The sequence below is a fragment of the Beta vulgaris genome, chromosome 6 (assembly GCF_026745355.1).
Source record: "Beta vulgaris subsp. vulgaris cultivar EL10 chromosome 6, EL10.2, whole genome shotgun sequence".
Classification (NCBI taxonomy): domain Eukaryota; kingdom Viridiplantae; phylum Streptophyta; class Magnoliopsida; order Caryophyllales; family Amaranthaceae; genus Beta; species Beta vulgaris.
Window position 1 is genome coordinate 36,737,206 of NC_079207.1, and position 18,219 is coordinate 36,755,424.

Genomic DNA, 18,219 nt, shown 5'->3' on the forward strand with positions numbered 1-18,219 from the left:
CGCTGGGAAAAAGGAACCTGTCAGCCTCAGGCCATATGGACCTCTCCAACGACATAAAGTCGTTAGGGACGGTCACAGTGTAAGAAGGCCCACTCTTGTCTGGAGGGGCCAGAAAATCAGTTCTGGGCGTCTTAGACGCAACATCTTGCTCATCGTCCAAGTGGACGACGACCGTTGTGTCCTTCTTTGTCGACGCTATCGACAGGGACACAGCGTCAACAGAGGACTCCCTCTTGCGTTTATGCAGCATTTCAGCCAATGCTTGGCTGTCTAGACTCCCCCTAGGGCGCGATTGTGATGAACCTGTCCAGTAGCGTCTAAGTTAGTAACGTGAAATTTTTTCTGGTAAAAATCCTACCCAAAAACAGATGGAGTAGATAAACTAACCAGATGCCATAGATGAACAACTGTCTTGAGAAGCAAATAGGATTCTTCTGAACTGCCTGTCTTCTTCTGGTACTTTCAAAAATTTGTCACAAAGACTCTAAGACTCGTCGCGATGCGACAGTAGTTTAGGGTTAAGACTTGCAGTAGAAACGATGTAAGAGTAGTGTTAACGACGCGAAACGAATGTTAAAAGACTGAAAATAAACACACCTTCGGCATTCCAGCCGCAAACTAAAGACGTCCAAGCTTCCCCTAGCGACGACCTCTTCACAAACACAAATCTGTTTTTCCAACCTCTGTCATTCGACTGAACTCCCCCAACCATAGGTTCTAACCTTACTTTTGCATGTAGGGCTATTCTATTTTTTTGCCTTGACCCTAATTTCATAATACAACAGTAGGTCGTGAAGTTTGAAGGCTTCTTCCCATGACGCTGTCACCCTGTCGATGACGCTAAGAATCCGCCAGACTTGGGGCATAATTTGCCCAGGGCTGATCTGGTAAATTTGCATCAGGTCTCTTGCTATGGGGGTGAAGGGAAGTCTCAGGCCTATTTTGAAGGGGTACTCATAGAGCACCACCCATTTGGGGGGACATGTTTTTGGTGGTTCGTCAGACTCGGCATTCCTAATGACAGTACTTTCGGGCAAATTCCCTAAGTCTAAAAACCTTAGCATGTCTTCTTCTGACATCGTTGACAGTTCGTCTTCATTCTCACTTCTTTGTTCCACGACTTTCTCTTTCCCTCTCGATTTTTCTTGATTTTTTACGAATGTCCTAATGCTACGTCTGCTAGGTGCCATAAGTGCAATTGGAAAAGAAAAGAAAACAGCGCGAAATTAAAGGAATTAACGAACGAAAAGTATGAAATTACCTGGTATCAGTGATCGATTTTTCGACGGAGAGAATAAGGGGAGTTATGGAAACTATCTTACTTAAATAGAGAGAAATATTTGGTAAAATTAAAATCCTTAACCGCCCACGATATTTATGTCATCAAGAGCAATCATGACATTGTGCCAACGGTTAGAATTAAACAGCTATTTAAAAAAAAGAAAACTGCCTTTTTCATTTTTTGAGACCATTGGGTTGCCTAACATAACCGCCTAAATGAATTTTCCTTCCTTATGTTTCTCCGAAGGATATTCTCTATAATTGACGAGTGAGATTCTTTCTATGATTTTTGCTAAAATATCTTGGTAACTTAGAACGTATTTCATTTGATTTTTAAATTTTTAACAATTGTCTCATGGATTTTGTGTTACCGCGATTCAACAATTGGAGGCAAACTGTTATGCCTGAGTTTTTGCCAACGACATTGACATGATGACATGATGACATAGTGACATTTGACATGATGACGTAGCAACTATGGCGTGAAAACATGACAGAGAACATGAGGCTAGAGCTAGCAATTATGCAGTAATGGTTTTGCTAAATAAGGAAGGAGCTTAATAAGGCATTAAACCAGCCGTTCGGGAGCGTGGATTATGACGTTGAAGTGTAAATAAGAAAGATCTCCCATGATCAAATGACCAAAATTAATGTAATAATTGTAGAATTTATTTTTTACTTATTCTTCATTTAGGTTTTTAAAATTAAACTTAATGAAGGATAAAAGAACGTTAAGTGAATTTATTTAGGATTTCTATGTTGTATTAACATAGCATTTTGTATTAAATAAATCATTTCACTTTGTTAATTAAATGAATTTTCCTTTTTTTATTGTGTTTGTGAATTGATTGATAAAATATTTGATTGATTCAATATTCTCTTTTACTTTTTTCAACATAAATGTACTAAATTTTATAGCCAGTGTTTTTTTTTGGTGGCTCAATTATCAATGTTTTTTTTTATTGTCTTCGATTATGAATTTAACTTTTTAATGCTACATTTGATTTTAATTGACTTTGATTTCCCCCTTTTTTAAATAGTACTCAGTTTACCAATGGGTTTAAGTAAATTAATAGGGGGACACCATAGCTCCAACCTTCCCTTATATAATAGAGATATATATCTCCTGCATTCAAACAAACGATTTCTTAGAGCATAATTTTGTTTGGAAGTCTCACTTCACTTTCAACTCTCTAGTATGGGGATATATTCGCGACTAGTAAAAATTCTGCTCTTATTGATAAGTTTTCGTGGGTTATAAAATGCTAATTTCGTTAATTTATAGAAATAACCCATAGAAACAACAAAAGCTAAATGAAGTGTCATGTATGTTCTTGCACAAAGTTATTAAAATCATGATTCAAATATTAAAATCTTACGATTTTATGATTCAAATATGGTAGACAATTCAATTCCGATTCTAGACAGTACTATACATTACTTTTGACTAACGAAAAACTCACAAATTTAAATCATGCTAACATAGAAAATAATAGATATATATTGTTAGTTATTGTCAATATAGTGGGTAAACAACTTTTTTTTTTCCAATTTTTAGTTTTTAACTCATAATTTTAGTACATTCAATGAACATTGAGTGCATTATCTTGATTATACGTGTTCTTACAATCTTATGATTCTGTGATTCGATTTTACGATCAATTCTAAACGATAGTTCTCGACTCAAATTAGAATATCGATTTCAAAAACTTTGTTCTCGCATATCAAATTATCAAAAGAAAGTGGGATGTGGATGGCACGTGGTAGTTGGTGGCGATGGTAGTGAGTTTTGGTGGTTGGTTGTAGGTGATTAGTAATGACGGTGGTGACTATTTGTGGATGAAAGTGGGTGAATGATAGTGACGGTGATGAGTTGTGGTGGATGACACTGGGTGTATGGTGGTGATGGTGGTGAGTTGTGGTAGACGACAATGATTGGTTGGTGGTGAGAAAGATGAGTTATGGTGAATGGTTGTGGGTGGTTGTGGTAATGGTGGTGAGTTGTGGTGACATGGCAGATGGTAGTTGGTAATCAGTTTAAATATTTTGTGTTGACGATTGGTGGTGGTGGTTGGTGGTGGTGTAGGGTGAAATGAGAATGTTTGGCAGTGGTGGTGATGTGGTTGGTGGTTACTTGTTCTACTTAGAGTGAATTAAAATTGAAGTTGATTAATTAAATTAGAATGAATTAGAACAAGACATATATCGAATTAACCCATGATATTGGTCACTAACGTGTTTTATCAGGTCATGGTTCAAAATAAGCAGATGATGCTAAAATGTTGGATTATTAACAAAATAATCAAAAAATGGGATTATAATTAATTCGAGCGATTAACCCAAATGTTTAATTATTATAATTCATTTTTTTTTTATCATTTTCACCATCATGTGCACGTTTCCCAATGCATGTCTTTAAACTAAAATATATTACATTATATATTAGTAAAAATTATAATGATTGAATATTAATAAATTACTACTTGAGACGAATCAAACAAGACCTTACATGATTTAATTTTTTCTTGTGAATTGAATAAAATTAAGAAGATTCTTTTTTTAATAATAAATAGTGTCAAGATTACAATTGAAAAGAAAAAAAAGAACGGATGGAGTACTTCTCATCATACAATTCTCTGCTTAAAAAAAAAAATCATTTCCTATATTCAATGTTTTCTATTCTTTCCTGTAAAAAAAAAAAAAAAAAAATTATCTATTCTTCACGTTGAAAAGCAAAGCTTGAAGCAGCTTGAAGCACCATCTTTCCACTAGGCAATTATTGTCATGTCATTGAAAGCTTGTGATTTAGTAGGCAGTATTTCGCTCATCCAAACTAGTTAATTAATCAATAGTCTTTGCTCATCCCCATTTACACTTTTGGATATTCTTTGCAATGCTTTTCTTGCCTGTAAAACAAATAATAAAAAAAACTGCTATGAAAACGATGATCTCTAATTTGGGTTTATTTTCTTCACACCAGATTAGTGGTCCTGGTCCGTTAATTGTGGGTCCAAAATTAAGTGGACACTTTGAAGGAAAACAGAAAAAAATTAGCAACAGATGTTGATAAAAATGCTGAGGGAGACATACCGCCTCTTCCCAATTTGTACTGATTGTTATGATAGCTAGAAGTGTTGTCTGCACAAAAGCACCAAGGAGAATCCCAATCCAAAGACCCCTTCCCTTCATGTCCACCCAGAAGCCTAACAATGCGGCAATAGGAATTCCGAAAATATAGAATGCACCAAGATTTACATAAGCACCTATATGTTGCCATCCGCATCCCCTAGCAACACCTAATATGTACAGTGTGTGGATTAAAAAGAAACGGAGGGAGTACTATTTTAGGAAATATTTTAACTTTTTCCGGACATCCTATATATAATGATACATGTGGAGTGCTAAAGCAAAGTGTTGAATACATACCCGAAAGAACACCTTGTAGGCTGTCTATTATAACACTGACACAGATCAAAGGTGCCATCACGGTGACATAATTGACAACTTCCTTCTCATTGCTGAAAGTGTAGCCAAAAACTCTTCGTGTAGCGAAAAGTACTGAGCTTATAACTAGACCATTCGCCATACCAATCGCCACAACTCCACAAGCAGCTCTACGAGCTCCCTGTGGGGTTCCATCCCCAAGTTCATTGGAGACTCTAGTGCTGTACTTGAATAAGAAAACATCAGTGCTCCTCAAGCTGAAACTTGAATTACAGAAACTACACTTTGTTCATCAAGAACGTACCTTGCAGCAGCTCCAACTCCACAAGGTATTGCATAGAGAGTTGATGAAGTTGTCAAGCTATTAATTCACAGAAAAAGAAACCAATGACATTCACGTTACAGAGATTTTACCACAAGATTACCCCCTTTTACTCATTTCAAAAATGCAAACATTACTGTTGTTGATGGATAATACAGCGCATTACCATATAGAAAGAATAGAAGTCTCGAGTTGTGGATTTGGTAGAAGGCCTGATAGCAAAATCAACAACTCAAATGACCACCATTCTAAACTGCAAGCACAAAATAAGTAGAGTATTTATGAGGGAGGCTTGTGCTGCATCCACACTTCAAGTCCAATGGGCTCTCGCATGAGGGAAAATGATAGAGTATTAAACTATTCCTGGGACTCCAACCATCAACTTAGGTTTTGGTTGAGTTGGTCCTTTGACATAGTCCATAACACCATAGAAGCAAAAAAGAATGAACTTACCAAATCATTACAGCGGAAGGAATAGCAAAGCGGAAGAATTCCCCAATTCCATGAAATAGTTCCATAGAGATGGGAGAACGAGTTGCTGCACACGAAGAGGAGAACTTCATGTATAAAGCCAGAAAAAGTACATTCAACCAATATGATATGCCCATTGCAATAGCGGCTCCAAGGTTTTGAAGCCCGGATTTGAATACCAAAGCCCAACAAATGGGTATGTGGAGGCACAAAGTGACGCAGGAGCTTGCAACCATAGGCATGACCAAACTTTGAGATTGGAAGAAACGAACAATAGCTTGAAGAATTGCGTAACCAAAGAGAGCAGGCAAAAGGTATATCGAGAATTTTCCAGCTTCATGTGATATTGAAGGGTCTTGGCCTATGAAAACGAGTATTTTCTCCATGTAAATCCATAGCACAGAGAGAGGGATGCAAACTAATGTGAGTGAGAAAATGGCTGTGTATGTTTGTGTTCCTATCTTCTTGTACTGCTGTGCTCCATAAGCTTGTCCGCTTATTGTCTCTAATGCGCTTGCCATCCCTAGCTGTGTATAAATGCAAATGTACAAACAAATAAATGTCCGAAGTCCAACCTATCTCTCTCATTCTTTATTATATAAGTGAAGGGAAGTTATGGTGTCCTCCAATTAAATAACTATAATACTCATACTTTTTTAATTACATCAATTTTATTAAAATTTTTAAAATAATAATGGGTAATCAATCAATCAATCAAATATTTGCCATTTTAAACAACTAAAATTTTAATAACTTAAAAATAGGTTTAAAACAAAGGAAAGACCAAAAATTTTACAAAAAAAAAAAGACAAAGATAACAAATTATCAAAATCTTCCATCAAAATAAAAAATTAGCAATATACTTCCACAATATTATAGTCATGTAAAAAAGTGATCACTTTAATGGGTTATATAATTTCAATTTGTGTAGGTCAATTACATATAGGATAATAAGGTCAGATCAAGACAATTTAGTACATTATTTGAAGTTTTAGCTATACTATATCAATAATAGATAAACAAGTGTTAGAATTGAAAGTTGTTCACAACTAAAAATAAAAACGTAAAAGTATGAAGGTAATTTGCAATTATGGAGAACATAAATTTGAATCAGATTTGGGAATTAATTATGTTTGAGTATGTTTGAAAAGGGTTTTATTACATTATAAGTTGGTGAAAATTTTATAAGTATGCTTATGATTGAGTTTTTATGATCGAAGTATGAGTTTTAAGGGTTTTTAATACTTCCTCCATTTCGCAATATTTGCAACACTTTTGGAATTGCGGACTCCAAGATAATTTTTCAATAGTGTATAATTAAATGGGAAGGGGTATGTAATTAGATTAATTAATAATACAATAAATCCATTACATCAACACCTAGCATCCACCATCACCACCCTACCACCGTCAGCCGCCACCACCCCGCCAATATCACCACCACAACCACCTCGCAAACACCACTGCCAACACCACCACCACAATCACCCCGCCAACACCACTGCCAACACCACCACCACAACCATCCCGCCACCACCATCATAACCACCACAATCATCCTGTCACCACCATCTTCTCGTTTCATGAAAATTCACAAAAATTTACCAAGATCTTCATCTTCTCCATCTTCATCTTCTATGTAAGCAAATAAAAAAAAATCTAATCTAACCAAATTATAAATCTAACTAAAAACAAATCAAAGACGAAGGAAGAAGAAGGGGATCGAAGGAGAGAGAAAGAAGGAGAACAAAGGACAGAGAAAGCAGAAGGGTCACATGCATCTTGGTTAGTCTTCTTTGTTCGTTCGTCTTATTCTTCGTCCATTCTTCGTGCGTTCGTCTTCGCTCAACTTCGCAGCGGTGGTTGATTCGCAGCGTGGGAAGGAGAGGGAGTGCGTGAGGGAGGAGCTCGACTTCGCAGCGGTACTGGTCCGACAATGGTGTCGAGGGTAGGAGGGGGAAAGAAAGGGAGGGCGTGAAGGACGAGAGAGAGTGGAGGTGGTGGGGAATGGGTTGGGTTTTTGTGGTGGGGTGGGGGTGGGGGTGGGGTGGGGTGGGGGTGGTGGGGTGAGAGAGTGAAGATCATGGAGTAGTTTGAGAAAAGATTAGGTAGGTTAATTGTTTTAGATTAGAGTATGTAAATAAAGCAAGGGTATAAAAGTAATTTCACCATTCTAAACTTACTAAAAAAGGAAATTAAAAAAGGTGTTGCAAATATTTTGAAACATCCCGAAAAAGAAAGTTTTGCAAATATTATGATATGGAGGAAGTAGCTTGTATAATAGTACTATACTAGGAGGCATTAATAATTGAAGTTTTAATGATGGAAAAGATTTCTAAACACTTTTCAAAAGGATTTAAAGTCTTTTAATATTGCTAAAAATTTCTAGAGTATTGATTTGTAGTTATGTTGATTATAGTTTGGCGGAAAATTCTCTTTAGGCGACTTTTAAGCTTGTTAAAGTGGCCTCGAACTTTGTCTACACAAGGTAAGTACATACCTATGTGTTGGTTGGATTAGTATCATGTCTTCAAAGCATGTGATTTATATAGTATCATGTATAGGGAACTATTTTTAGTTCATATGTGATTTATATTCAATTGAATATGTATGGATGATTGATGCAAGCATATGAGATTTGAGAACTTTATTTTATTAATTCACACAAAGGATTAATAATTATGTTGGAATTAGATCATGTCGTTCCTTTTGGATCATTTAATTAATTTATGAGTACTGATGGCATTATTTAGTAAGTTGGTTATTCACCTATGAAAGGTTGGTTGGTTGTTGACTTGGTTCAACAAATAAAAGTTATGGATTTAGTATTGAAATTAATCTTGGGTTGTTAAGTTGATGATCACCTTATCTAATCCTAAGATAAAAATGGAAGTTTATGTATCTTTGATTATTATATTATTGTCCTACTTGTGAGTCATAACAATTAAATAAATTATTAATCACTTAAAGTGGAAAGTGAATAGCAATAGCTTTAGACTTGTGCATATCTGAAGTGTTGGAATAGTATGAGCTGGAGTACATGGTGGTTTCCCGTGGCTTTTCTTGGGACCAGATTTATCATCATGTCCTATTTTTATTTAAAAAGTTCCTCGATATCATAGGTCAGGGGAGTACAGGGTCGCGCTCGTACTTCGTCTTATAGATTGAAGGCTGGTTTAGTTTGGACAACTCTTTCCATTAACTATTCCATCTAAATTAATTAACTTATTAGTTGTGTAGTTTAGTTTAGTAAATGTAGTCCGCTATATTATCATATCATTATTTATCCATGTTTAATGTTTCTAGTATCATGTTAGGTTTTATATTTATTTTCTATGTAGTACTCAACTTTGTTGATTATGTGTTCTCTGTGTATGTTTTGATCATGGCTATGCCTTATTGATCATGCGATGACCTATTTGGTGAGCAGTCTCTTGGGTTCAATAGAGCATCGTCGTTTACAGGTTTGAATATGATGCATCATGGGTTCAGGGATTAGGAGAGCTTGTGTTGACTTTACATTTTCTAGTTAACTTTATATTTTCTAGTTGACTTTCACTAGTACAAAACAGACAATTTGCGTCTCACCATCTGCGTCGCACAACAGGACAAACGTCGCAAAAGACCTATTTGCGTAGCATGGAACAGGGAATCGAGGCATAAGACGAACTATGTGCGTCGTATCTAACTAGCGTGCGATGCAAAACAACTATGTGCGTCGCATGAAGCCCATGGTGCGATGCACATAACAGATTTAATCTGCATTGCATGAAGCCCATGGTGCGACACAGATTACAAGCCCAACCCAACCCCGTGTTTTATATCATCTCTCTCAAACCTAATTTCTTATTACTCTCAAACCTAATCAGCCGCGTATCTCCAAGGGTTCCTCTCTCTCTCCAATGTTTCCTCTCTCTCTCTCTCTCTCCAAGGTTTCCTCTGATCTCTCTCTCTCTCTCTCTCCAACTCTTCTCTCTCCAAGGTCTGTCATAAATAATTTTCGTTTTGATTTCTCCTGCGATTTTATTCTCGGATTTGCGATTTAGAAAGCACGAAGTTAAACCTTAGACATGCAATTTTCTTCTACAATTTCGACGAGCATGAACACAAAGAGGAGAGAGAAACGAACTTAAACGGCGGGCTCTGAATTTCGTGCTCAGATTTCTCGATTTTCAGGTATTTTTAGTTCACATTTTATTATGAATTTCTTTGTTTTGCCATATTTATGTTTATTTTTGAAATTTGAAGAACGGGATTTGAAGAAGAACGAGATTTCTGTCTGTTAGGTCTGGTTTTTGGCGATTTGAAGAGCGAGATTTGAAGAAGAACGAGGTTTTTGGCGATTTGTATTGTTTTTTAAAATATATTTAGTGAAATTACTGTTTGTTAGATCTGGTTTTTTTTTAGGTTTAGTTTTTTAATTTCGTTTTTTGTTGTATGTTAGATCTGAATAATTTTTTATAGTTGTTTGGATTTTTTTCGTTTCTTAATCGACGCAAGACAAATTTTTTTTAAGGTTCACTTGTTTAATTATTATCAATTGTTTCTTAATATTTGTTAGATCTCGTTTTTTAATTATTGTCATTTGTTTCTTAATCGACGCAAGGTAGATGTTAGGTTCACGTGTTAGATCTTGTTTTTTGATATTTGTCTCGTTTCTTTTTCCTCGAATGCAGTACTAAAGCATTCATGCTTTGGTACTGCGTTTTTATTTTTTAATTTTCACATAACGTCATTTGCTTGCACATGGCGCAAGGTGCGACGCAGATGCCTGATTTGCGTCGCACCCCGTGCTATGTGCGACGTAGATTCCCCTTATATCCAGCCTGTAGTTTGTAGTTTGTGGGGCTGGGTAGACCAATTTGCGTCGCACCGTATACAATGTGCGACGCAAATAGCTAAAAGATCTGCGTCGTTTCCGCATACGACGCGGATCAGTTATAGGTCATCTGCATCAAGACCTGTGCCATCAGACCCAAGTCCGACGCAAATAGGGGTCCCAGGTCCAACGGAAATCAACCTTTTCTACTAGTGTTTTACTTTTGAGGTTGACTTTTGACTTTATGATGGTTTCACTTTTTGAGTTGATTTTTGGTTGACTAAATTTTATTTTCAAAATTATTTATTATTATTTCCGCTACAAAATTCTGAATAAACCGATACGTTATCCCACGAGCGAGAATGCATTAATAATTCTCTAAGTTTTATATTGAAAATGTATCTTGAAAAATAGATTATCAAGGTGTTACAATATTTGACTAATAACCAGATAGAAAATTTTCATAATTTTGTATATGAACATGATAGTAGTACTAAATCGAAATCTTCCAATAATGTGGGATCCGTAGGCTGTAGTTGATACTTGATAGTACCTCGGTTGAGTAATGTGGAAATCGCTCCTATCCTCTATAAATTGGGGTTGTCTCATCAGACAAAGGTAGGCAATTCTAAGCTACAAAAACGAGAGCATCTCCCTCTACATTGATCCCTTTCTCTCTCTACCTCAATCATCAACTGACTTGAGCGTCGGAGGGGCGATCCCGGGACCACCCCCGGGTAGGCTAACCTTGTTTTGCAGGATTTCGGTGTACGGAGAACGGAGCTCAGACATACCTTCTTGGGGCCTACATCAAGTCTCTCAGCACACATCAGCATTTGTGATCACCCTCAATTTCTTAGCAGAAACAGTTTGGCGTCGTCTGTGGGGAAAGTACAAGAAGTTACTTCGCCACCACTCAGCAAGATTCACCTTGTTGCTACTCAACAAAAATCACCTCATTGCTGCTCAGCAATGGCCCCAACCATGAAGACATGCTCCCAAGCCAACTGATCCTGGAGAGCTCAAGCATCCCATGTGCACCTATGGTGCTATCCCTTTATTCGAATGATGAGGATTCCACCCCAATGGAGAATCCACTACGAAGTCGGTCATCCCGCAGCATCAGGTCAGATATGAGTAGCTGACCCAATGCCCATAGCTTCAACAAACGTCACCTTGATTGCATCTCATCTTCAACAAACTCTCGAGTCAGTCGGATGGGTATGGTCTCCACTCGTCTAGAGAAGATCATTCGTCCTTCCTGAGATGGTCAGCCTAACCGGCTAGGGCCTAAATAGAGGGAAGGATCGCGTCAACCCTCAATAGGATAAAGCATGTTATCACTCGGAACAAGTTGTATGAAAGAACACAACCCATGAAGACTGACCTGAGCAAGGGGTGTGGTGACTCAGAACCGTAAAACCTCTCCAGAATAAGAAGTGGCACCCTCAAGTTTATGATGTAGTTCAGCCAGAGGGGCCTATGCATCAAAAAAATCGACTCATCAACGATGTCTACTCATTTAAGGTACCCACTCATCCTTGGGTGCCCACTCGGCGAAAGGAATATGCTCAGCCAGATGTGCCTATTCATCATCAAAGGCACCAACTCATCAACGGTACCTGCTCCTTCGATGTACCCACTCATCTTTGGGTGCTTGCTCAGCCGAGGCATCTCGGCCTCGGATGCCTGCTCAACTTATGAGAAATTTATCTCAACTTCAAAGGCACACTGTCAAAAACCTTGCATCATCCAGTTCAGCCCAGCAAAACTAAGACTATCAAGTCAATAAAGGCGAGCAAAAGGAGACTCAAAAGGCGAGAATTTCGCCATGACACCTCCTCAGTCAGGAGGGGGAAATCTCACTAAAATAGCCGAAAATGGCTAAGTACAGCATACCAGAACATTCATGATGTCAAAGTGGTGAGGCTCAAATCGACCCATATCCTCCATATCCGGACCCGCTCGGTCAGTAGGAGACCCCTTCTCCTTTACCGAGTCACTCATACTTAGCCAAATTCAAGCTAAGTACCTAATTATCCAAGTGGCATCTGACCCACTCGGCTGATAGAAGACCCCTTCTCCTTCGCTGAGTCACTCATACTTAGCCAAATTCAAGCCAAGTACTTAATTGGCGCCCACTCGGACGACATGTGGCTAACAGAACACTCTCTCTCCTTTGTCGAGGTGCTCAGCTGATAGGAGACCCTATCTCCTTCGTCGAGCCGCCCTTATACTTAAGCCAAATTTAGGCTAAGTAAATCACTGATACCTGCTCGGACAGGGACACGGTCGGCCACTCAGTCTTGCACATAACTTGAAGCGAGGCACAATCTCGGCCAAGGGAGCTGCTCGGGCAGACTATACTTTACAAAAGTTCGAGGGCGTTGCTTCCTAACCCCCACCAGGGCGTCCCCCCCCCCCCTCTCGGGCCCAGCAGGGTCCCCTAGGAACATGGATCTCTCTCGCTTTCTGCTGGACGATCGCCTTGGGAAGGAATGATACTACCCTATCCGATCATCCAGCATGGGGCAAATTGCTTGAACGCCTCAGCTGGTCAAATGAATACACTTGATGAAGGTGCGATGATGTTCGTCATCTCCTGAATAAAAACTTCTCCCACGGCACTCAAATATGGAGATGCCTCCCCCGACTAACTTAGTCGAAAAACGGCTAAGTATCAACTATTGAACCTACTCGAGATATGAGTAGCGTCAGAAGACCTCAGGAAGCATGGATCTCCATAGCTTCCCCGAGTCGAGAATCTCCACCATGGGCACCTCCTCAGTCAGAAAAGGAGCGTCCCACAAATTTAGTCGAAAAACGGCTAAGTATCAACAATTGAACCTACTCGGGATCTGAGTAGTGTCAGAAGACCTCCTCGGGAAGCATGGATCTCCCTAGCTTCCCCGAGTCGAGAACCTCCATCGTGGGCACCTCCTCAGTCAGAAAAGGAACGTCCCACTAACTTAGTCGAAAAACGGCTAAGTATCAACAATTCAACCTACTCGAGATCTGAGTAGCGTCAGAAGACCTCCTCGGGAAGCATGGATCTCCCTAGCTTCGCCGAGTCGAGAATCTCCATCATGGGCACCTCCTCAGTCAGAAAAGGAGCGTCCCACAAACTTAGTCGAAAAACGGCTAAGTATCAACAATTGAACCTGCTCGAGATCTGAGTAGCGTCAGAAGACCTCCTCGGGAAGCATGGATCTCCCTAGCTTCCCCGAGTCGAGAATCTCCGTAATTGGCACCTCCTCAGTCATAAGAGGAGCGTCCTAACCAACTTAGCCAAAAAATAGCTAAGTATCAACGACTGGACCTACTCGCAAGTCGAGTAGCGTCGCAAGACCTCCTCGGCGAAACATGGGGCCCATATTAGCCCCCCGAGTCGAGCGTATATCTCGCGGTACCTCCTCGGCTATGCCAGGAGTACCCTACCACTTAGCGAAAATAGCTAAGTGCAAACAAATCGAGTCGCTCGGTCACTAGGAGACCCCCTCTCCTTTGACGAGTCGGCCTCGTACTTAGCCAAATTCAAAGCCAAGTATTTGATAGGCACCAGCTCGGACAAGCATGGGGCTCATTGGCCCCTCATCCGAGCCGCGTCCACCCAACTCGGCCCAAGGAGGTCCCCCTCCTTGGTCGGGTCAATCTCCTAAGTCCCAGATTGACTTAGCGAGAGACGGCACCGGCTCGGACAAGCACGGGGTTCTTTGGCCCCTCATCTGAGTCGCGTCCACCCAACTCGGCCCAAAGAGGTCCCCCTCCTTGGTCGGGTCAATCTCCTAAGTCCCAAATTGACTTAGCGAGAGACGGCACCGGCTCGGACAAGCATGAGGCTCATTGGCCCCTCATCGAAGCCGCGTCCACCCAACTCGACCCAATGAGGTCCCCCTCCTTGGTCGGGTCAATCTCCTAAGTCCCAGATTGACTTAGCGAGAGACGGCACCGGCTCGGACAAGCATGGGGCTCATTGGCCCCTCATCTGTGCCGCGTCCACCCAACTCGGCCCAAGGAGGTCCCCCTCCTTGGTCGGGTCAATCTCCTAAGTCCCAGATTGACTTAGCGAGAGACGGCACCGGCTCGGACAAGCATGGGGCTCATTGGCCCCTCATCCGAGCCGCGTCCACCTAACTCGGCCCAAGGAAGCCTCAGCATTATCTCGAGGAGCGTCCATGACCTCCATTGGCACTCCGTGGAGCGTCACTCAAACGTCTAGCCAAAATATGGCTAAGGACCTCCCTCGGCATCTCGAAGAGCGTCTATCACCTCCCTCGGCACTTTGAGGAGCGTCACTCAAATACTTAGCGAAATTCAAGCTTAGTACTTCATAACATAGGCACCCGCTCGGCCACTAGGAGACAACATCTCCTTTGGCGAGCTGTTCTCATATTTAGCGAAATTCGAGCTAAGTACCTTATTGACACCCACTCGGACAGCATGGGGCTCATTAACCCCTCATCCGAGCGGCGTCCCACCTGTTCGGCCTCTCAACCAGGGCACCTGATCGGACTCGGCTAGCAAAGCTCGAGAGCTGCTCCGCCACTCGGTCATGGCACTTGCTCGGCCCGGGCATACGGTTAAAGCACCCGGTCGGACTACGAAGCTACTCGGCCATCAAGCTCGGCCAACCTAGCACATGGTCGGCCAGGGAGGTCGCTCGATCAGCTCGGCCAACCATCTCGGCCAGCTTTGCACCCGGTCGACCAGCCTAGCACCTGGTCGGCAGGGGGATTAGCTCGACCATATTACTCGCTCGGCCAATGAAGCCGGTCGGCCAGGGGAGTGGGTCGGCCCGTGCAGTCACCCAGCAAGGGTACCCGGTCTGCCCGTCAAGCCGCTCGACCAGAGGAGCTGGTCGGCCCTTAGAGGCACTCGACTATGTTACCCGCTCGGCCAGCATAGTTGCTCGGCTCGTGAAGTCGGTCGGCCAGCGTAGTTGCTCGGCTCGTGAAGTCGATCGGCCAGCGTAGTTGCTCGGGTCGTGAAGTCGCTCAGCCACTCGGCCATCCTAGCACCTGCTCGGTTGATCCTAGCAAGACCCGGTCGGCTAGCATGGCACCCAGTCGGCCAGCTCGGCCACAGGAAGCCACTCGGCCATCCTAGCAAGACCCGGTCGGCCAGCATGGCACCCAGTCGGCCAGCTAGGCCACAGGAAGCCACTCGGCCATCCTAGCAAGATCCGGTCGGCCAGCATGGCACTCAGTCGGCTAGCCACTCGGCCATCCTAGCAAGATCCGGTCGGCCAGCATGGCACCCCCGTGCTTGGTTAATCCTAGCGCTAGAAGATTTCCTCCGCTACGATCCGGCATAAAAATTCCGCCAATCAACCGAGCTAAAATGGCGATTTCTACTCCGATTACTTGGCGTGGGGCTAATTGTTTGGGCCCATTTCTTGGACCAGCCCACCTATGGCAAAGTTACTAAAATACCCCTACATCTAGGGAAGCAAATCCTCCACCAGCTGGAGGTGACCAAAATACCCTCATTTATTGGGGCTCCTATCCTCTATAAATTGGGATTGTCTTATCAGACAAAGGTAGGCAATTCTAAGCTACAAAAACGAGAGCATCTCTCTCTGCATTGATCCTTTTCTCTCTATACCTCAATCATCAACTGACTTGAGCGTCGGAGTGGCGATCCCGGGACCACCCCCGGGGCAGGCTAACCTTGTTTTACCGGATTTTGGTGTACGGAGAACGGAGCTCAGACATACCTTCTTGGGGCCTACATCAAGTCTCTCAGACACATCAGCATTTGTAATCACCCTCAATTTCTTAGCAGAAACAATTACCATATGATTTTCAACATAATAATTTATTTTATTATGACTCTGTTACCTGCGTGTATGACATCGGCCAAACGTTTAAGGGATCATAAAATTCAGCATAAAACTCTTGAGTGCAAAACATGGTTCTAGAACCGAATCTTTCAAACAACATATAATTTTTCATTTCTAATACGAAAATGTTGCATGATTTAGCTTATACTGTTCATATTCGAGATTAATCAAAAATCCTCTAGAATTAATTCTACTTACGGAGGGCAAAAAAAAAATTAAGTAGAGAATAATATATATACGAATTAAGCCATTTACAGCTAGTAAACAAGTCAACAACCCTCGATCCTAATCCGATTCGTTTATTAAACGGATTATTTGATCTATATATTAACCTGTTTATCAAGTGCACATATAAACCAAATAAATCAACCTTATATGTTTATGAACCCACTTCTTATTAAACTAGCTAGTAATATCTTATCGAAATAAACCAAATTGATCGAACAATACCAATGAATAGAAGTTATACAACGACAAAAAAGTGGATTATCATGTTGGGTTTGGGATAAATAGTTCCACCTTAAGCCAATTGATTTAATAAATAAATCGTGTTGGGGGAATCCAGTTATTAATTAGGCTGAAAACCTGAACCCAAAGCCTCTAATTTCGTGTCACCTCTAGCCATTGCCAAGTGAATGAATATGATTCAATTGGGAACTCTAAAGTTCCTAATCATTATGAATTTTTAAGAGGAATATCTCTAATTGATACTATTTTGTGCAAATTATCCAAATTACGAGTATAATATTTTAAACTTTTCCAAATTTCCAAATTTTCTCTTTGGTTTCCTAAAACTACCTTCCATGAACAAATTAATTTGTTTCTAACGGTTTGGAAATGAAAATCTTCCGGTTCTTGCTTCCAACTTATTACAATAACTTATATGTTGTACCAAAAATAACAAGTTTAGTAACAAAGATAAATCAAATACATTAAAAATAAGCATGTGAAAATAAGTTAAGTTGAAGAAATAGGTGAAAAATTAGTTGACGACATGAGAAGCTTAGTACTAAAAAAGTGCAAAAGAGAGAGTTGAAAGTTACCATAAGGCTAAAGCCGGTGACACCAGAAAGAGAGACAGCAATAGCGGTACTGGAGAGATAAAGCTCCCCAAGATGACCAACCATCATAATGGATATCACTTGTAATAAATATTGAGACATTATCACAACTACCATTGGACATGCTAACCAACTCACTCTTTTCATCTCCTCTCCTATTTCTCTCCATCTTACAACTTCAATTCTTCTTTTCAACCCTTCGTCTCTTTCTACCTCCTTCAATAGCAACCCTTTTTCCATCCTTTATCTTTCTTTTACAACTTTCTCCTGCTAAATGCCACGCACGTTCATCTCTACTTCATCTATCACATATATATAACTATATAATGTTTAGATTACTTTTTTAAACGTAAATTTTGAACTGTACGTATGTAATTTATGTATGAATCCTTAATTGATCTTTCACAATTCCAGTTCAAAGTCAACTGGTAATAAGATAGCCACGTCAAAGTATATATCATAACTACTACATCTGATACTAACAGCAGTGACGTGACGTCAGTCTCTTGCACTAATAATAATTTTAATAAAGGCCACGAGATAGTTTTATATTTTCCGAATCAGAAATATATATATATATATACACGTATATATACAGTGGCGGAGTTAGGATTTCAAAAAAGGGAAAAAGTGGATTGTAAGAAATCTTATTATTTTAACATGGTTTGTAAGAAAATAAAAAAGGGTTGTTTATCATAGATAATTAAACTAGAGTAGGGGATAAGTAAATCATTAATAAGGTAAACGCAACTTTATGAGGCAATATCAATAATTAATGATGATTTTATTAACATAAATTAAAGGCAATAATGTAGTTGCTTTTTTTCACCAAGGTGAATTGATTCTAGATAGAACTACTTAAAGTGGTAATTGTTACAATAAAAAAAATAAAAAAATAATATAACAATTGTGTTGAAAAATCTCGTTTCACATCAATTAAATATCAACAATGTTAACAAAATATTTACAAAAATAAATA

At 40.2% G+C, this 18,219-nt stretch overlaps 1 protein-coding gene across 1 annotated transcript; it reads right to left on the reverse strand.

The window, feature by feature from the left end:
• Positions 1-3,813: 3,813 nt before the first annotated feature.
• On the reverse strand, positions 3,814-17,556 carry LOC104896634 (protein DETOXIFICATION 14). The gene is made up of 7 exons (XM_010683401.4): positions 17,223-17,556; positions 5,501-6,045; positions 5,214-5,300; positions 5,030-5,086; positions 4,708-4,946; positions 4,372-4,577; positions 3,814-4,187 (listed from the first exon to the last, which is right to left on the reverse strand). The coding sequence occupies exons 1-7, from the start codon at positions 17,478-17,480 to the stop codon at positions 4,119-4,121; spliced, it is 1,461 nt and encodes a 486-aa protein (XP_010681703.2). The 5' UTR covers positions 17,481-17,556; the 3' UTR covers positions 3,814-4,118.
• Positions 17,557-18,219: the final 663 nt, after the last annotated feature.

Excerpts from the sequence above, each read along its gene's own strand:
- LOC104896634 (XM_010683401.4), bottom strand. The coding sequence starts at position 17,480 with ATGGAAAAAGGGTTGCTATTGAAGGAGGTAGAAAGAGACGAAGGGTTG. Across the intron at positions 5,301-5,500 it reads CCTTCCGCTGTAATGATTTG|TTTAGAATGGTGGTCATTTG; the intron begins GTAAGTTCATTC and ends TTGTGCTTGCAG. Across the intron at positions 5,087-5,213 it reads ACTTCTATTCTTTCTATATG|CTTGACAACTTCATCAACTC; the intron begins GTAATGCGCTGT and ends GTGAATTAATAG.